Here is a 20006-nt window from a genome sequence, read left to right as displayed (position 1 = left end):
GTCTCTTTTATGAATAACATAATTCAAAAGATCATGTGATATTGCTTCATGAAAAGGTTTGAATTAACGCAAATTGATTTTGTTAAGATCACTCACATTAGTTAAAGCAAAGCCAAATTTTGAGTGGAAACTTTTTATGAAAATCCTCTACTTGATAATTAATAATAATAAGAGCTGTCCTATGTAACACTTTGGGTGCCTTTGTGTGATTTTCTCCAGGTCCCATAGACATCAAGTACAGTAACCAGCTGTACCAGGACCTGTGTAAGGCTCAGGAGGCCCTGGTGGTGGAGAACAGTCTGCACATGCTGTACCTGGTCACACCTTACGACATGGTGGGGAACGTACGCCCAAACTGGATGATATACTTCAGACAGGTACAAACTGATAAACGCTAACTGGCTACCTAAAATGTATTGAGTGTTTCCTTGCTTGGGTCAAGTGGCTAGTAATTCCTTTTTCACATCTTGATAATAATGTTAGTGGTTTGAATCCCAGCTTACCAGTTTGAGCTCTAAATATGAATAGGGGTTACAATCTCTTATAGGGCAGACATTCAATATTTTGATTAGGAGAACCTTGCTAAAGTGGCTGCAAACTGTCTTTATATCAAGATTTGAATATGTTTTTAGTGTTCATTGACAAGGATATCTGCATTGAGTAAATATGAAGCATGCTGTTTTACCTGACACAGCTAAGCCAGTTGAAGCCCATTGAGCTGAAGGCTGCAGCAATAATCGGTGTTCCTGAGGGCTACATCGCCAGGAAGGCATCAGGACAGAGAGCCAGAAAGGTGGGTGTCCATACAGTCCTTGTATGTACATTGTTCACTGACTGGAGAAAACATCTTCATGAGTTGAATCATATGGGCACTTAGCTTAGAATCCATCCTGCTCTAGCTCCGTTCACTTCTTTAATGGTCTCCCTGCAGAATAGTCTTTCACCTGTTAATAGGGAAACAAAAAGAGTTTTAGAGTTAAACAGTCCTCATGACGGCATGGTAGTAGGTTTCAAACAGGCATTCAAAAGGTTGACCCCCAGTATTCTGCATCTGAGAAATTTTTGATTCCCAAAATATTGCAGGACGTGTAGGCCAAAAGTTTCAATGGGGATGGGGGCCCAGACTATTCTGCATGGAGCAAACCATAGCCTCGATGAAATAGATTCCAGGCTAATGCACAGATATGCTTGACAATCTTAATTTCTATCCCCCCACCTGTTCCTGTCCTGCTAGGCGTCTGTAGAGGAAGCGGTGGTGAGCCGTTTCTACCTGACCCTGATGATCTACAGTCTCATGAAGCAGCACAGCATCTGGGACGTCTCCGAGAAGTTTGAAGTACCCAGGGGCTTTCTTCAAAACCTGCTGTCCAGTGCAGCTAGCTTCTGTGCCTGCGTGATGCACTTTTGTGAGGTGAGAAAGAGAGAGAGAGAGAGAGAGAGAGAGAGAGGAGGCAATGCTTGCAAAGACAAATGTTTTGCTGTTTTGCTTTTGTCAAACTCTCACAAGTGTCATTCCTTTTTTCCTTTCTCCTTGATCTAGAAATGTAACATCGCTGTGTGCAAAGCATACAATTTAACCTGTACAGTATCACAATTCCTCAACAATTAAACTGTACCTTTTTGATGTATTTTGTAACAACAGGCACTGGAGGAGATGTGGCCGTTAAGGGTCCTACTTGAATCCCTTGTGAAGAGCCTGTCATTCTGTGTCACCAGTGAACTCATCCCACTCATGGAGGTGCCTGGTGTCAAACAGGTCGGTACCTATTTCCATATGTGTTCAGTTTAGATCTTTAATCTTAATACTGCTAACTTGTGCTATTACAAAATTAACAGTACAAACTTGTTACGTAATATTTCACACAGTTGGGAGATGGCTGAGCAAAGCTAGTCACTAATGGAAAACAAAGCAGCAACAGCAAGGCGGTTCTGAAGCTGGTGTCACACAGCAGGAGAATAGCTTAACAATCTAAAGGACATCATCTATCCGTCCGGTGTCTGTCAATCAGTGCACAACTTTTAAAGGTTTGCCAATGTTTGCAGGTCAACAAGCCAAGTCTCTGATGATTTTGAAATTTTCTGACCGTCTGATGATCAACAAACTCAACGAGGGTCCTTGACAGTGTTATGCCGGCTTAACCACTTGTCCAAAACTCTACAGAACTAATTAATAAGTCTACAGCAGTGGTATATTTAAGCATTAAAAACATGGGATCATCCGTATGATTGTGTTCATACCAGTAGTACTACACTGCATAATTTATTTTTGTGTAAGCACTGCCAGACATTTGCTATACAACCCCTCACAGAATCACTTTTTACTTTTTATTCTAATGTTACAACAGGGCCGAGCGAGACAGCTGTACAAAGCCGGGTACAAGACCTTACAGGACCTGGCACATGCAGAGACAGAAACTCTGGTCCAGAACATTCAGCACATGCCTAGGAAGGTGGCCTACCAGATCATTGCTGCTGCAAAGGTAGGATATTGGTGCTAGAGAATCTATAGACTGAGTATAAGCAGCAAAATGGGAAAAGATTTGCTACAGCTTCACCGAATGGTACCTTATTAATGCATTGAATATAAGACAGTTGAGATTTTGGTAGTGGTATTCCATGTTAGTCGGAAGCATTTGTAGGCAACTACTTCATTTTGGATGAATATTTTTGGTCTCAGTCGAAGATAACAAAATACCTCTATGTAGATCAGATGTCCTATAAGGTCTAAACAATGAGAGGCTTTTAGATATTGACAGTAACCAACCAATCAAGACATCAGCAGTCAACAGAAAGCATGATGTGTAGAAGCTGGATTATAGATGACTGATCATTGCCTGTATTGGTAGTTTATGAAGTTTACAATGATATATGTAAACCTGTAATGATTCACCTGCGTTCCAGGTGCTGATTTCTGAAAAAGCTGAAAGCCTATTGGAGGAGGCAGAGGATCTTGTTGCCATGCCAACAGATGGAGTTGCCGGTTCCGTTGCCGTGGAAACAGATGCCATGTCCGTGGACGGTTGGAGCCAAGACAGTCAGGACTTGCGATGGTCACAAGTTTCCCTAAAGGAGACTCCATCACAGTAGAGGATGTGGAAATAGATAAAGAAAACATTTAGTTAATGCAATATTGTAAAGCCATAGTTGATGTAGATGTTGGAGCTGGAATGAATTCAGCATGGTTGAAAAATGATCTGCAATCATACTGTGGTTTGATACATTTATAAAGATTTGTCAAGGCCTTGAAAGTCATGATTTGATTGGTCCAAGGAGTGGTTTCCAGAAACGTTTTACCCTCTGACAGATGTATTTATGAGCCAAGTTGTTGCAACAGAACTGTCTGATTGAGTACTAATAAACTATTCCCCCATCCAAAATCCTGGTGAACACGTATTTTGGGGACATCCCTTGAAAGCTACTTCATTTGCCTGGATGAAAGGCAGTACAATCCCATCCAGTATATCCTTCAGCTGGGGGAGAAACATAGAGTTTGCACCCTACACTCTTACAGAGTTTGCACCCCACCCCAAGTTGGCCAGCCCCGTGTGAGAGATAGGGGTAGGGTACCAACTCTAGATCTGGTTCCAGGGCATGTTGCTTCCCAGGCCAATGGGATTAATGTCATCTTGCACTGTGGGTCTGTCATCCAGCTATGACTTCATTGATATGTGGTGTCTGTTTATGGATTTATTTATTAAGACATTTATTGTCTTAAGTAGAGCTGCTTATAAAAGACCTTGTTAGAGTATGGAAACAATTGTAAAGGCAGTAGATTTTGTCCACTTGGAATACATCGTCTTTTAAAATTGCTTTTACTGTCGTTCAGTTTGGATATTAGATACTGCTGGTACATGTAGGTTTAATGTATGTAATTCATTAAGGAAATGGAGCTACATCATAACCTGATTTTGTTGCCTAATATACAACTCAACATCTGTGGTTAAAAAAAATGTTTCTTGACTTATATTTGTAATGTGGGAAATGGAACATTTTCACAGAACCCTGCAGATCCAAAACATTTGGCAGGGCCCTTACATTCAGACAATGCAGCTTGGGACTTCTTATTTTCAACTTTGTGTAGTCACAAACAAGGGACTGTTTATGAGTTGGTTACGAGTATGTTTACTGAAATAGTGCCAAGAAAGTGCTAGCCATATGAATTTGAATGTAGCACATTTGATCTTGTATGCTATTTCTACCAGTACTATGAAATTTGCGCACACCTAACTTATTTATTCCTTGCCACTAACCTTAATAATAAAAAGGGACTTGGTAACAATGAACGTTTATGACTCTTATTTCGTAGCCCTGTTGCTCTGACGACAGAATAATGCCGGTTGAATAATGACATCTAAAACTTCTTTGCCGGTAGACTGAGTAAACCTATCTGGACTGCAAACAACATTAAAAAGCCATCAGAGGTCTGCCTTTAGAAGTACCGTTTTACGCCTCGTGAGCAAAGCCATTTGGAACAGTGCAGTTTAGGTATACCTTACTTTAACATGGCCAGGGAAAGATGGGGAACTCAGCGGTCTGTTGTTTTCTGGTTTTCTCACAAGCGTTTCTGCACGTTTCGTTGGGCAGTGTTGTCAAGGTAGGGGTGATGATGCCTGGCCCTGGAGAGATGTTACCATTCTGGGGGCCAAGGCTAGACAGAGCAGTCGACACTGCTCTTGCGGATATCGTTAACAACTCTAGGCAGGTTTCCAATTTGACGTTTGAACGTGTGGAGAGACTTACGTCGTGCAAGGCTAGCGAGATCTTGGGAAATGCCGTGGATTTGATGTCGGACAGCGGCGTGGACATAGTCGTTGGTCCCCCGTGCGCAGTTTGGTGTTCGTCACTCGCTGCGCTCGGCGACTTTTACAACGTTTCAACAGTCGTGCCCGCTTGTTTTGGTGACACGAAGTTGTCCGAACACAGGGACTTCTTCGCGATCATGGAACCACCCAGGGCAATCGCCGAGCGCGTCAAGAGTTTGGCCATCTACTACAAATGGTCGGATATACTGTTGATAATAAAAGAAGAAGAGCCATGGAAGACGTTGGGAAAGATCATGAAAGAAGCGCTGGATGACGTCACTACGGTGTCAAAGACACTGACATACACCGGGGTCTTAGGGCTTGAAGATGCGACGAATATGCTGAGTGAGAAAGAGCAACCAAAAGGCAAGGGTTTCTTATAGTTGCATTATGACTAGTGTCTGCCACGGATGTATAAAGATGCTTTACACATTAGTCTGCCTTCAAAGTTGATAACGAACACGTCTACGATTGTAGATTTGTTTCATTCGTCTTAAATGCTTGATCTGGAATTCTTAACGTTTGCTAACCCTTCACATTTACATCCTTATGTCAAAATCAGTCGTTATTTTCGCCGTTCCGAGAGCGTCCATAGGGATGCAGGATGAACACACCCTGATCATAGCCGCCTACCAGCTAGAGATGACAAAGAACACGGTCTTCATAAACATAGACCTCTCCCCGCTGCCTGTTCTGGGGAATGAAAGCTGGAAACCTTCCAGCATTGCCCAGGCAGTAATCGGCGGGGTCCTACTGGAGGCTTACAAAGCCCTGCTTCTACTTGCACCAAGGTACTACTCGTGGATTTTGTAACCTAGTAACAATCTAGACTCCTTTTGTGTGCTATCTACTATATCTGTCCCTGTCCTTGGTGCTGAACGTATATAACGTATGTTCCTAAAACGTGCATGACTTTCTTGATGCATGTCTACATGGATATTTTGTATACATGTAGTGGCTTCACCTGCCTCGTTTAGGGGTTTGACAAAAACGTTGTACAAAATGTTAAAACATATTCCTAGACAGCAGGATACCGCAAGAAAGTTTAACTGAGCTACTACAAAAAAATTATTTCCTGGAGACTGAGCTTAATGTATGTATTTACACGCTCTTCAGGATACAGACAAGCAGTACTTTAAGAGAACACTTTGTAGACGCAGGAGGACCGTGGCCCATGGCTGCCTATGTTTACGACTCGGTCCTGCTCGCCACACATGTCACCAACATAACCTCCACAAACACGTCACCGACAGGTCGCAACGTGGGAAACAGCGCACTTGACGGTAATCATATCTCACTCACTATAGCTAACTGCACCGAAAATACTGAGCTATAAAAGTACGACTGAGTAAAAGCAAACAACGTTTTCTCTTACACAAAGAAAGTATTGTCAGGTGTAGTAACGAAAGTGTTTATACGTTTTCCAATCATAATTTTGGGTAACGTAAAAATGCTTTGTTGACTTTGTAGAGCGACCGTATTGCCCGTGAAGTGAGAAGTTGTGTATCAAGCATTCAGCCTGTTTCCTGTCTTTACATGTGGACGTTAGAGTTTAGAATGTTTGAAATATCAATAACTCTTTTGTGTTGTCCAGGCCTGACGGGCAAACTTGAGTTCGACAGACAGGGCAACAGGATTCAAGAGTTTATTCTATACAGCTTTCAGGTACAGCCGGCAACTCCAAACAATGTATATTTTCGATTATAAATGTTTCCTTCTTGTTAAACAGTATTCAACGAAATGCACGGCAAGCTCGTTACAGATAACCGTTTATACATGTCCACACCATGATGCAATTGTTTTGGTCAGTTTGTAAATAAATATTTTTGGCGACACATCAGGAGCGTAGCCGATATTTCGTCCGTCGCGCGCTATACCCCGATTGGATCATAATTCACGTGTTTCTTGTGCACTCAAAACCTCCCAGTACTGTCTTCAATTTGTGTTTTCATTGTGCTCATTTTCAACTCTTAATCTTTATATTATTTTCTAGAATGGTAGATTCGTCCCGACCGTGGGTTTCTCCAGCGAAAACAAATCTCTCGCCTTCATCCCGGGTGTGACGCCATGTTCGGAGTCAGAAAACTGTCTGTCTTTCCGGCACTGCGCAGAAAACTGCCCCTGTTTGGGACCGACATGCACCGAAAACAAGTCATCGGGTAAGAAAACAACTCACCTTTTGTTTTTACCAAACCGGTTTTACAGTTGCACAGAAGAATATTGGGAATACACATTACAATTGAGTTAGTGACTTTGAACTTGAACATATTGAATAATGAAGTTAGTACATCTTGCTGACGAAATTCTTTCATTGAATGTTCTCTACCAAACGTTGTTAAATCTAACCCGTTTCAAAGAGTGCAAAAGCGCATTGGTGATACCACCAGAGAGGAGAGTTCCTATAGACGTGTGTACTTTTATTTTGCAGATTTGCCGATGATCATAGGAGTCGCTGTGGCTGCTGTGGTCCTCGTGGGTGTACTGTCATTGGCTGGTTTACATCTGAAGTGGGTTTTGTGCAGAATAATGTAGAGTTTGATTTGGTAGCAATTATTTACCACTGGTTGGGTGGCATTTCTGTTTCATTTGATGTAGGGGAAAAAATATGCGTCTGAAATGTAAACAAAAGTCAATTTTGCAAATACAATAATGACCAATTCGCAATGTGCATGTTAGCTTTATAGCACTATCCTTTCTCGTCGAAAAGAAAATGACAGTTCCGTTATAAAAATGTTTCTTTACTACTTGTGTCTTAGGAACGATGGATTTCTTAGCTCTACGGCTCCGTGGAGAACCAAAGGGAAAAACTGTTGGAAAGTCAGCCTGGAGGATGTCAAGTTTGCCGACAGAACCAGAGCTGTTTTACCCGGGGTATGTACGGGTCTTTACACCATGCTCGTTTGCCGACAGAACCAGAGCTGTTTTACCCGGGGTATGTACGGGTCTTTACACCATACTCGTTTGCCGACAGAACCAGACTCTGTTTTACCCGGGGTATGTACGGGTCTTTACACCATGCTCGTGTTGTATACATCTGAGTCTGTAATCTAACATGCAATCAGAATAGGTTTCCTTTCAGTTTAGATATGATAGATAAACATGTAAATAATTGAATTATCTGTTGTTTGGTGCAGTTGAGGTTTGGGTCTCCCGTAGCTTCGGGCAAACACCAGTCCCTGCTCAGCTCGTTCACAGGGGCAAGCCACGCGTCATTGCTCAACCTGGGAACGAGACGCAAGTTCGTGCCGTCGGTGGGGACGTACTGCGGCCGGCCGGTAGCTGTGAAGAATGTGTCCCTCGGAGATTTTACCATCACTTCAGACGTGAGACGCGAACTTGGACAGGTAATTCTAAAGGATAAGGAAACTGCTATACAATATCTAACAGTAAAAGATGGTACGATGTTTTTTTAAACTTTTCTTTATAGTCTGTCTTTGATGATTTGGGAGCCCTTTGATACATTTTCTTCTTTGATACGCCTCAGATAAAGGTGGAGTCTTTTAGGACATCTCCATTTGAATTATTAGAACGTCTTTCTTTCTTGTTTTCACCCAGATCTGCAGCTTCCATCACGTGAACTTGAACATGCTTCACGGCATCTGTTTCCCTCCACACCCTTCTGGTGACGTCACCATTATCAGCGACTACTGTACAAGAGGAAGCTTGGAGGCAAATTTATTGAATACAGTTTTTCTCTAGCTACTTTTCAGAACATCTTGTTTCACATTCTGACGATACTCTGTGATTTGCATGATACTAACTTGTGATTTATTTCCAAAGGACATCATAGAGACGGAAGAGATCCGACTGGATAACGTCTTTGTGTGGTCGTTTATGAACGACTTGGTTAAGGTATGTTTTCAAACCTCATGCTTTTGCAGTATTCTACACTTTCAGCAAAATCTACAGATAAGAAAATAACTTGTAATATGAATGATTCCACCTGACGTTTTGCAAGCCAATATATGCTCTAGATCATCATTCATCAAACTGAGGTGTTCCTCTTCAGGGCATGCTGTATCTACACAGCAGCGAAGTCAAGTCCCACGGCAACCTCCGACCGAGCAACTGCGTCATCGACAGTCGCTGGGTGCTGAAGTTGACGGACTTCGGCTCCATCAGCTGTGCTGCCAGTTGTGAGAAAACGCGTCAGGCGGAAGATGTCGCCCGATTCACACGTAATGTGCTGGATAATTCTATACGTTCAATTCGCAAAATTCAGCTTTTGATCCAACCTAAAAAGAACTGCGCCTTATTAAATTATAGGCAGAACCTACAGCTTTTTCCGGCTTGACGTACGCAATTACTTCCGACAGTTCGTCTTAAAGACACGTGACTACAATGATGGGTCAAATGAGACCGGAAGTCTATACTGCAATGGGCTGTGGTTATCATTTTTTTGTTGCTTCAGTCAAATTCTGTCGTATAGTTCAGTAATCTTACATCAAGCTAGAAGAATTTCCAACCAAATGACAGTAGCGATGTGTATGACCTTGTTCTGTTTTCAGGCATGTTTTGGGTTGCGCCCGAGTTGTTACGCCGGGAGTGTCCGTTGAAAGGGTCCCAGAAGGGTGACGTGTACTCTTTCGCCATGGTGGCTTACGAAGTCGTTACCCGCTCAGCCCCTTACACTGACAGTCAACTCACCCCAAGAGGTAAACTGCATATCATTCCCCTACTTTTGTAATAGGACTCATTTACACAAAGTAATCTTCAAGAGACTATGACCCCGTTTATACTAAGCCTTGCAAATTGGATTCAGGACCGAAATCACCTAAGCAGGATTAATGTGGCCTAGTTTGAACGCTCCCAGTCATATATTGAAACCCCCCTGATCCACATTAAAACCACCGAAGCCGCCAGCTGCAAGTAGCTGTAGTTTCAATGTGGCTTTGGCAAATTAGACCCCTGGTGAGAAGGTACGCGACGCGATTTGGCTCAAATCTTAGTATGAACGGGGTCTATGTAGCGGTACTGTCCTGATGCCATGTGATGGCATCCTTTATTTTTCCTGTAATACAGATATCGTCCGCAAGGTGATCCGCAGGGAGGAACCGCCGATGCGGCCGGAGACGGGAGAAGATTTCTCCAGCATGCCCGGCCTAGAGTCGCTTATCAAAGACTGTTGGACCGAGTTACCGGAACACAGGCCCGACTTCACCGCCATAAGGAAGAGACTCAAGGGGATGGAATATGGAAGGTACGTCAGCTTTGGCTATTCGTGTCCCAATAGAAGGGTCTCTCCTTCGTGCTAGCACTGAGATGTTGTAAAAAATCTTAGCTTTCCTCTGCTTTACAGTGTCTATGGCTTATCTCCACTTAACTTATTTATAAGGAGAAAGGTATCGCTAGACTTCTATCGATGTCCATTCAGTCTCGGGTGGTAATGTCAAATTATGTTTTGATAGGTTGATCGATCGATCGAATGTTTGATTAACTGTTTCATATTTGGACTCAGTTGCACTTACGGATATACAGTACTTAAAGGTTATCCTAACATCATTATCAATTGACTTACAGAACTTTCAACATCGTAGACAACGTGATCGCGAAGTTAGAGAAGTACACTAAGAATCTGGAGAGTGTGGTGGCGGAGAGAACGTCACAACTGGAGGACGAAAAACGGAAAACAGAACTCTTGCTGCAAAGAATGCTGCCAACGTCAGTGTAATTTCCATTCTCTCCCTTTTTGCCTTCGTCGACGAAGTTTCGTCGAGAAGGTTATTCGTTGATGCTTGTCTGTGTGTCTGTTAGTGAACAGAATAAGTCGAGAACGCCTGGATGGTTTGTTGTCGTAGTTGGTGTGTCGGTGTGTATGTGGGAAATCTCAAGATGATTAGATTTTGGGCGAAGTGTTTTGCATAATTAACGAGAAAAGTGTAAAAATGTGTTATATTGTATGCTGAAGTATGTGTACGTGTTGGCTGTGTTGTTTCAAGGCGTCATGGATAGGGGTAGGGGTCCTGAGGGGTCATGTGGGAGGCAGGAAACGTCAGTTACTGGGACAAATTGGCTGTCAGCCAGCTGTAGGCATTGGTAAGGTATAAGCAGCAGAAAGTGGTGTGGAATGTGGTGGAGGGAGACAAAAGTTGGATATACACGGCCTTATATGAGTAAGAACAGTCATTATTGCAGTGCCACAGCATGGGAATAGGACGTTGTCCAGGGTAGGTGAGTTAATAATGTTATATCTGGGAAGGAAGAGGTCATGTATTAGTATACGTCATACTGTATGGTGTACTGGGGGGTTGAGTGGAAGTGTGCACTAAGAGTATGGATACGTATTGCTGAAGAAGTATTTGATGAAGGGTGGATGTGATATGGATTACAGGATGTAGTCTGAAAGTTATTACCTTCGCTGAGAAGGTTATATTCTCCTGAGCATGTCTGTGTGTCTGTTAGTGAACACGATAAGTCGAGAATTCTTAGGTGGATTGCCTTGGTATTTGGTATGTTGGTAGGTCTTGATAAAACCTGAAAATGATTAGATTTTGGGGCCCTTAGCGGCTTGTTACGGTACTGCAGCGGAACTTCCTGTTATGATATCTCGTGTTGTGGACATGCTATGGAACTGATTTTTGAGTGGTAGATAGCTCGTTGAACAGAGAGTAAGTGGTATAGGTTTGGGCCCCCTAGCAACTTTTGAACTGCAGGGGCAGGTTTTGCTTCAGACTTTGAAAGGGAATTACTCAAGAAGGGCTTGGTGGATGGTCATAAATTTTTGTAAGTACATAGCTTGAGTGCTGATGTACATGATTAGATACTTATTATGCAAATCAGTATCTAATTTGCATAATTAATGAGGAAAGTTTATACATCCATCAATTTCCATGATAGGACTCTCAAACATGTGACATATGTAACTGAGGAAGAGAGAAATATTAATAGATATCAGCTTTGCAAATGAGAACCTCATTTACATAATTAATGAGAAAAACTATAACTCGAGATGGTCTTGATGGATGGTCATGATTTTTGGTATGTAGATAGCTTACGTGATGCTTTGTATGATTGGATGATAATTATGCAAATCAAATTCTTACTCGCATAATTAATGAGGCAATTTTAAAAATCTGCTGTGTTCCATGATATGACTATTCAAATATGTGACATTTGTAACTGAGGAAGAGAGGAATGTTGATAGATAGGAAATATGCAAATGTGGGCCTAATTTGCATAATTAATGAGAAACTACTATAATTCCATACTAGTAAATGACGGCAATTTCAGACTTGTGGCATTAGGAAGTTGTGTGAATGTGAACACCATTGAATCAAATCATGCTAATAAGGAGGGAGCTTATTTGCATAATTGATGATAAATGTTAGCATAACCTTCTTTGTTAAGCTCATAGTCATAACAAGGAGGTTTGGACAACTTATGTTATTTGGGTGAAGAGGATCAACTGGGATGATTGATGATTGATGAAAAACACTCCTAATACGTCAGTCATAAAGGTCAAAATCATTTGGCGAAGGTATGAGGTTGTAGAACTCTTGTTTTAAATTTCTTGATACGATTTTAACCTTAAGCTCCATGTTCCGTCACAATCTTGAGTAGTTAAAATTCTTGTTACACGTTCAAAGTGATTTTACGGATATTTTGACCCCACAGTTCTGTTGCGGACACGTTAAAGCAAGGGAAGCCAGTGACAGCCGAGCATTACGACATGGCAACGATCTTCTTCAGCGATATCGTGGGGTTTACTGAGATGGCGGCGGGCAGCTCACCTATGGATGTAAGGCTTCCAACATTCAACCGTGATTGAACGTCAACATTAATAAGAAACGGGACATCCCCAATGTTTATGAATGTTTCCATGCGCGAGCTGTTGAATTTTCTTTTGGGAGAATTTTCTCTAGACATTTCAGAGCGGATCAACATAGTTTGGTGTCTTGTCTTTTGCACACAAAACAAGGGTCGTAGTAACAAGGAATTTGGCACAACGTTAACCTGCAAATAATTGTTCTCTTTTTTTCATTTCAGGTAGTGACCATGCTGAACGATCTGTACTGTTGTTTTGATGCCATCATTGACGGTTTCGACGTCTACAAGGTAACGTTATCTAAGCTACCAGATCATAGTCGATTCGAAACAAGTTTGCATTGTTTCCTTTTCAAAATTTTGCCGGCATTCACGATACTGTGTATAGTTTTTTGTTTGAATTTGAATTTGTATACATAAAGAGTATAGTGGGTTTTTTTATTGTGTCTCGTTCCCCAGGTGGAGACTATCGGAGACGCGTACATGGTGGTGTCGGGTCTGCCGGATAGGAACGGGGACCGACACGTCACGGAAATTGCCGACATGGCACTCACCCTGTTACGTGACGTGCACAACTTCCGAATCAGCCACAAAGCCGAGCAGAAGCTGCAGCTGCGGATAGGCATCCACACTGGTAGGCAAAATCTTCCACCAAGGTACCCTGAAATTCAGTATCAATCTCCAGAAAATACCACCTTCACTTTGCCGCACGGGACCGTTAACAGTTTGTCACATGACCTGCAGTTGGATAGGATTCTGCTAGGTGCTTGCTTGACCAACCTCATGGTGTTGGGATGTCAGACACCCCGGATTCGGATATAATTTTTCTCAAGATTTGATGACTTTTTATTGGAAAACTGCCTACGTAAAACCGGAACAATAAAATAAAAGTTAAATGTTTTAGTTGTCCTTTCACAAAACAGCAAGGTATTAAAACAACAGAACAAGGTAAACTTTCTCCGTGGAGAAAACTATTTAAAACACTATCAAATACATGCTGTTTGTCCATGTTGAAGGCCCGGTGGTGGCGGGAGTGGTCGGCCTCACCATGCCGCGCTACTGTCTGTTCGGCGACACCGTCAACACCTCATCCCGCATGGAGTCCACAGGCGCCCCCTTGCGGATCCACGTGAGCGGCACCACGGCCAAGATGCTGGCTGAGCACAAAGTCTACGACCTCGTACTCCGGGGAGAAATACAAGTCAAGGTAATTAAGAAGTCCGTGTGGTGTGATGAGTCGGCAAATATAGTATGAATATGGAACCAATAGTGGTGTGGAAAAAGGTTAGATGTTGAAATAGATCTAGATGCAAATGACATTGATAATTACATGATTGCCAATGTTGTGCCCAAGTATTTTAAATGTGTGCTCTTATGCATGAATGTATTTTTGCTTCCAATATCCCCTTGATATGTTTTCTGCCATACTTGTCTGTGTAGAAAAAAACTTCCAGCACAAATTTGCACGTGTCTCAATTTGTGATTTTATCTAAAATTTTGTACTTTTTTTGTTGTTGTATTTCTTGTCTTGTCCAGGGTAAAGGGAAGATGACCACATATTGGTTGTTGGATAAAGTTCAGAAACACCAAGAGGAGCCTGAGGAACCCCCAACACAGCCACAACCCCAACCTGGCCAACACAAGAGACAGAAAACTGTCATGTCGACCATTGGGCCGAGGGGGGAGAAGTCACTTGCCTAGGCAATGGTAATCTCCAAGCAGACATTGGGAGGGATCATGTCAGGAAAACGAATTGGAAAGCATCCTGATTTTCAGCCTGAACATTAAGGGAAGGGCACAGGACCAAGGGTCTTTAAAATGTGTACTTGTTGTGTACTTAGCAGGAAAGAAGTTATAAGATACATGAGGCAAACATTTGCAAACACATAATAGTTTATTTCTCAAAGTTTTTATTGACCAAGTTCAAAGATGTATTATAGATACTCAAAGATATACACACACTTTAGCCGACTATCCCTCTTATAATTAGGTAAAGCATTTCTGTTTAACATCTAGACTGCCTACAGACACTCACTCACTTAAATTGTCTTGTTGTTCTGTACGTGTGGTTTGAATGCTGTAGCAATTCAGAAACTCATCCTTGATTTGTCCTTTCAGTAATGCAGACATTTCCAGTTTTGACGTATCCATTTTTTAAGTTGCACAAATGGTCAGATTACACATCTACATTTCCCGCCATGCTGTATTCTACTTTCAAAGAGAATGAAAATATAAGATTGAAGAAAAAAAATGCTCATAAGCTATTTACACTGAGAAACTTCAGCATCAAAGGCTACCATAATCAATGATTTTGCTAATTTCTATATTAACACCCATTTCTTCTCTGTTACATTCTCTATGTGAAAGAGCTCATTTAACTAAGCCTACTACATTTGATAGAAAAAAAACGCATTGGTTTGTGACTACCAGGAGTAGAAAGCAATACATGAATGTATTTACAATTTGGAAAAGGTGCAGTTCTCGTTTGGTGAGGCAGGGGGCTACAGAGGTCAGAACATGTTTTCAGGGTTGCCTGTGGCACAGAGATGGTGTGAATTGTGCTTGTATAAAGTCTGTCAAATTCTCTTGGATGATGAAGAGTGTCAAGTATATATATCATTTTTAATCCACAGGGACATATATGATTATTTCAAAAGCCACCAGAAACATGCTTTGCATGACGTATCATATTAATTCATTCTAATGACAGTAACAGACTCAATGCTAAGAAAGCTAGACTATGTGACCACAACTGTCAAATGGCAATAACTGTCACTTGTGATATTGTTTTCTGCTGTTTTACACCAGTTTTATCTTCAGTATTTACTATTCTATAACTAAAAAAAAATTGCAAATATCTACATATTCATCCATAGGTTGTAACATTATATCTTGGAGAATAAACTATGATTTTAATGGAATTTCATGCATAGACTTTGAATACAAAGATTTCCTAATATTTGAAGCTAGCTGTTAGCAAATGGGGCTTTACATGTACAAGAAACCTTCACAATTGAAGAATAACACCACTTTGAATATAAGTAGTCAATTGTTGGTATTGCAAATAGAATAAGTAGAGAAATGCTTTTATTCACTCTTATAATGACAGGGTAACTTAGATGAAATCCACTGATAATACATGAGCCACGCTTCCAATATATATTAAACTTGATATCTAAATGGTTAACAGGTCAAAACTGAAAGCAAAGTATGCATAAAAAGAGTCACGACAAAAATTTGATTTCCAAATAGACTGCAGAAAAATGAAACAAAACGCTGTGGGCAACAATCTATACATACATGTACAATACCAGTAAAATGGACTACGGCGAGGTCATGGACCTGTGATGCATCCTAGCAGACTAGCTCCTAAGTGCAGCTAACCTGGACTGCATGGCCGAGATGTCCTCCTCTTCCTCCTCTGACTCCACACCTCCCACCGCCCCTTCCAACACTTCGTCTGCTGGTAATTCGTCCGTGACCTTGCTTGGGGCCTGGCCCAAGGCTCCTGAAGGAGTAAGTGAAGGAATCGTAAGAATCCCCAACCTTCCCTTTATAACTACACAGTTCTATTTACTATCATCCTGGAATGTTTTCATGTGATGTCATAGGAAAACCAACATGGAGGCCAAGGCTATGAATCTTACTGAAAATTCATAATACAAACGTTTAATAAAAAAATGGATGAAAATAAAAACAATAGCAACATTGCTACATCAATAAGCATGAAGTGACACTGCAGAATAAATGTACGATGAAATGGATAACAACTTTAACAGTGTGGTTCATGCTTTTCACAACCATGGATACGTCTTATCTTATTTAAAAGAACAAGAGGAATTTTTCTCCCACCTGCTGTGAGCTCGAACAGGATCTTCTCCACCTCTGCTTCCGTCTCCTCCTCAAGATCCTCATCATCCTCCAACGACTCGAACGTGTCGTCCAACATCTCCTCAATAATGCCTGCCTGATGGACAACAACAACAACACAATTGCAAATGCGTCGTCCAACATCTCCTCAATAATGCCTGCCTGATGGACAACAACAACAACACAATTGCAAATGTGTCGTCCAACATCTCCTCAATAATGCCTGCCTGATGGACAACGACAACAACACAATTGCAAATGTGTCGTCCAACATATTTTCGATAATACCTGCCTGATGTACAACAACAACAACAATGCAATTGCAAATGTGTCGTCCAACATATTTTTCAATACTGCCTGACTGCATAGTGAAAACAAGGACAGACTTGCAAAGACTTCAAATTTTCTGAACCTTTTTTTTCTTTGTATCTGGTGAAACCAGTGACTTCACAAGATTATACAGTAGACACCAGCTAATTGCATGACTGCCAATTGCATGAGTCAGAGATCTCCATAGAATTCTGCAAACTCAAACAATTTCCCATTCACTCCATAATAAATAAAATGGCATAATTGCAGAAACCATTATGGCAGAAACCTGATATTTGTATAGAATGATGTCAAAGCACACGACTTACTGACCTGGAAATATATGATAAATGTAATGAAGGCAGCCAAAATTCAGTCCAGTACTAGTCTTATGCAGGTTTTTTTACTTACGGTACCGGACTGGTGTGTTAAGCCTAAGGGCAGTTTACCAGTTATGCAAAACAAACAAACAAGCCTTCCTCTATATGTCGATGAAGGTTAGACATCCTGGTAATAAGATATGCCCCAAACAGTTACTCAAGCAACTGGTTATGATGGAAAATGACTGTTTAAAATCATATCCAGTTGCTTGATTAACTGTTTTTGGCGTAAGCCTTCCTCACCTTCATCATCTCCCTGGACATGTCCCTCATGGTAGCCTGGATCTCAGGCACCTTGACGAGGTTCTGCATGTACTTCATCACCTCCGTGCTCTTCTCCATCGCACCTGCCACCTTCAGCACACCTGCAACAGGTGAGACAAGGCCATGTCATACACCTGCTGGAATTTCTCTTCTATGTAGACCTACTCAGACATTACAGTTGAAGTCAAATTGAGAAAGATATGGCATAAGAGTTCTGTACATCATTTAAGCTATTACTAGTAGTATTTACAAAGTAAACACAACTATGATCACCCTCATGTCATGTGTCTACTAGTCAAGTGGCACATAGGGCAGCAAGGGTCACTTGCCGTTTATATAGCAAACTTTGGAGGGGTTACTAGCCCCTTGATTAACTGAGAGATGTCCAAATATCTTATAACTGAATATTTTGGGCCAGCACACACCAGGGTGTTCCTTTGTCGTTAGCATAAATAAAGTGGGTAGTTTAACAACCTCAAGTTGATGTCTGAATCCGAGTTAATAACTGGTCGGATTCTAACTGCTGATCTTTGGATGTACTGTATTACAACAAGTTGCTAAACCACTTAGTGAATGGCATGGTGCTGGGAATAGCTCTGGATAAAATATTTCTAAATGTCTACAAGACCCTCACCCAGCTGGTTCTTCATCCCCATGGAGACAGAGTTGATCTGTGCCTTGGACGTGTAGATCTTACTGACGGCCTTCCGTGATCGCACCATCTCCTTTGCCAGGATACGGCACGTGTCCTTGTCGCCCTTCTTAGCCGCTTCCTTCAAGGACCGTTTCACCTTCTCTTCTTCCCTCTGGATCCCTGTCACAAACAGATGAGTTAGCACAGTTGGTAATCGCACTTGTTAATACTGTAAATGATCGGTTGGTTGGTTGGTTAATAGATTGATAAATTGGTTGATTGAAACTGAATGTATATCTTTAAACACAAGCTAAGTTTAGTATAGATGCAAGCTAAGACACACAGAGTGAAAGATTCTACCTTTTCTTTGTCTTAGATACACATATGATGTTACATGTTAGAATAAATACAAAATATAATATTTCTGCTTAACTTTAAAAAGTCAGACAACTACACAGCTAATGCATTAGAAATTCTACATGTTTGAAAGGAAAAGACATAACAATAATGAAATGAAAAAAGTTATTAACATTTACCTCTAATCTGTCTGTCCAAAACACGGTCCTGCTTCCTTAACTGACTGGTCCATTCTCTGACCTGTCCAAATCAACATCATGTAAACAATGACACAGTTCTTAAAAAAGATAGCTTAGATATTGTAAATATAATAGTTTCTAATTATTAAAGCTGCTTTCATAGGTTGTGCTCTATCAACATATTCTCACAAAGGTAAAGCATTGCTTTTAACTGCTAGGCTGCCTTAAATTGTCTTGTTGTTCTGTATGGTTTGAATGTTGTAGCAATTTGGAAACTCATCCTTGATTTGTCCTTTCAGTAATGCAGACGTTTCCAGTTTTGACGCATCAATTTTTTCAGTTGCACAAGTGTTTAGATTACATAATACATAATATCAGGTGTATTAGCAGCCAGTGCCACAGGCAGGTACCCAATGTGTAGGGTAATGAGGCTGTTTAACGTGTTCGAGGCACCTCCTCGAGCACGGGACCCCCGTTTTACGTCCCTCCCGGAAGACGATTTCGTGGAAAGCTTCGTGAGGCAACCTACATTTCGTGCCATGCTGTATTCTACTTTCAATCATAGAGAATGAAAAGATAAGATTGAAGAAAAAAATGCTCAAAAGCTATTTAAGGGGAAACGTCAGCATCAAAGGCTACCATAATCAATGATTTTGCTAATTCTTGGGTTCGGATATTTTGCATTGATCTGGAGGCAACACCCTGTTAGTTCAAATAATTGCAAGTCGAACCAGTCACACACTGGTACGACTTTATCTTTGTATCAAATACAGCTACTTGCTATCACACAGTATCAGTATCAATTCAGAGCTTAAATCTCATAACATGTACACTCGTGTGTCTTCAGACAACACATATGGAGCTGATGAAGAGGGGCTATATAATTCAGCTTATCGTAGAAATCAATATTGTAAAGAACTTTCGATATGCGGAAGTGCAGCCATGTTCTATGTAGTTGAAAATTCTTGCAAACAAACTGGTTTCGCGCTGGGTTCCATATTAGGACGAAAAGCTGCAGTTGCCTAAAGAAATCAAGAACGCTAAGAGAAAAGAAAGGAGTCCCAAAACTTCCCGAATAGAGAGAAAATGTACCTGTTCTTTGGGGTCTTTGCCTTGAGACTTCCCAAACAAACCCATCTTGATCCGGTCTTCTGGAGTATGTGACCTTTAACCCGTGAGTAAGACGCATGTGCAGATGTTACGAGCTTTGTTTGTGAATTTGCTACATTGAAGCGAAGATAAATTGTGTACCCCCTTTGTGATAGTTTATCATTTTCCAATCATATTCCAAATTCAATAGATCTTGAAATGGCAAATGACTTGGCTGCAGCAAAGACATTATAATGTCCTTGGCTGCAGATACTAGTAACAAGAACATTGTAATATTAACTTTGCTCGCAAGGGGGCCCACAATGGTGAAAGCATATAAAACGCTGCCGTAAATATT

General features: G+C 41.2%; 4 protein-coding genes across 5 annotated transcripts in view; 3 read left to right on the top strand and 1 right to left on the bottom strand.

The window, feature by feature from the left end:
* Window positions 1–4283, top strand: part of LOC136430643 (helicase POLQ-like) — a 71042-nt gene extending 66759 nt beyond the window's left edge. For both annotated transcript variants that reach the window (XM_066421420.1, XM_066421419.1), the window contains 6 exons: window positions 220–377; window positions 695–793; window positions 1235–1411; window positions 1643–1756; window positions 2346–2480; window positions 2902–4283. In XM_066421420.1, coding sequence (XP_066277517.1) covers window positions 220–377; window positions 695–793; window positions 1235–1411; window positions 1643–1756; window positions 2346–2480; window positions 2902–3087 — 869 coding nt within the window. In that variant the 3' untranslated portion in view covers window positions 3088–4283. The remainder of the gene's footprint in view (window positions 1–219; window positions 378–694; window positions 794–1234; window positions 1412–1642; window positions 1757–2345; window positions 2481–2901) is intronic.
* A 105-nt stretch (window positions 4284–4388) lies between these two features.
* Window positions 4389–8568, top strand: LOC136430651 (atrial natriuretic peptide receptor 2-like). Its single transcript, XM_066421431.1, has 8 exons — window positions 4389–5593; window positions 5919–6085; window positions 6397–6467; window positions 6796–6961; window positions 7231–7309; window positions 7559–7673; window positions 7937–8146; window positions 8358–8568. Exons 1-8 carry the CDS (start codon window positions 5352–5354, stop codon window positions 8499–8501), a joined length of 1194 nt encoding a protein of 397 aa, XP_066277528.1. The 5' UTR covers window positions 4389–5351; the 3' UTR covers window positions 8502–8568.
* LOC136429420 (atrial natriuretic peptide receptor 1-like) lies at window positions 8553–14687 on the top strand. The gene is made up of 10 exons (XM_066419250.1): window positions 8553–8654; window positions 8812–8980; window positions 9311–9457; window positions 9825–10002; window positions 10323–10463; window positions 12417–12540; window positions 12789–12857; window positions 13026–13200; window positions 13583–13773; window positions 14103–14687. Exons 1-10 carry the CDS (start codon window positions 8553–8555, stop codon window positions 14265–14267), a joined length of 1461 nt encoding a protein of 486 aa, XP_066275347.1. The 3' UTR covers window positions 14268–14687.
* LOC136430653 (charged multivesicular body protein 3-like) lies at window positions 14460–19782 on the bottom strand. Its single transcript, XM_066421434.1, has 6 exons — window positions 19652–19782; window positions 18560–18620; window positions 18024–18203; window positions 17369–17490; window positions 16419–16533; window positions 14460–16074 (listed from the first exon to the last, which is right to left on the bottom strand). Exons 1-6 carry the CDS (start codon window positions 19694–19696, stop codon window positions 15929–15931), a joined length of 669 nt encoding a protein of 222 aa, XP_066277531.1. The 5' UTR covers window positions 19697–19782; the 3' UTR covers window positions 14460–15928.
* Window positions 19783–20006: the final 224 nt, after the last annotated feature.

The sequence above is a fragment of the Branchiostoma lanceolatum genome, chromosome 3 (assembly GCF_035083965.1).
Source record: "Branchiostoma lanceolatum isolate klBraLanc5 chromosome 3, klBraLanc5.hap2, whole genome shotgun sequence".
NCBI lineage: Eukaryota > Metazoa > Chordata > Leptocardii > Amphioxiformes > Branchiostomatidae > Branchiostoma > Branchiostoma lanceolatum.
The sequence above is the reverse complement of the archived record's forward strand: the minus strand, read 5'-3'. Positions and strand labels throughout refer to the sequence as shown.

Bases quoted from the DNA above. Each gene is read 5' to 3' on its own strand.
- LOC136430651 (XM_066421431.1), top strand. From the start codon at position 5,352: ATGTCAAAATCAGTCGTTATTTTCGCCGTTCCGAGAGCGTCCATAGGG. The intron at 6,962-7,230 runs GTAAGAAAACAA...TTTATTTTGCAG, and splicing joins CACCGAAAACAAGTCATCGG to ATTTGCCGATGATCATAGGA. The intron at 7,310-7,558 runs GTGGGTTTTGTG...CTTGTGTCTTAG, and splicing joins TTGGCTGGTTTACATCTGAA to GAACGATGGATTTCTTAGCT.
- LOC136429420 (XM_066419250.1), top strand. From the start codon at position 8,553: ATGATACTAACTTGTGATTTATTTCCAAAGGACATCATAGAGACGGAA. The intron at 10,464-12,416 runs GTCAGTGTAATT...TTGACCCCACAG, and splicing joins CTGCAAAGAATGCTGCCAAC to TTCTGTTGCGGACACGTTAA. The intron at 13,774-14,102 runs GTAATTAAGAAG...TGTCTTGTCCAG, and splicing joins GGGGAGAAATACAAGTCAAG to GGTAAAGGGAAGATGACCAC.
- LOC136430653 (XM_066421434.1), bottom strand. From the start codon at position 19,696: ATGGGTTTGTTTGGGAAGTCTCAAGGCAAAGACCCCAAAGAACAG. The intron at 17,491-18,023 runs GTGAGGGTCTTG...CACCTGTTGCAG, and splicing joins GGGGATGAAGAACCAGCTGG to GTGTGCTGAAGGTGGCAGGT. The intron at 16,075-16,418 runs GTGGGAGAAAAA...TTACTCCTTCAG, and splicing joins CCTGTTCGAGCTCACAGCAG to GAGCCTTGGGCCAGGCCCCA.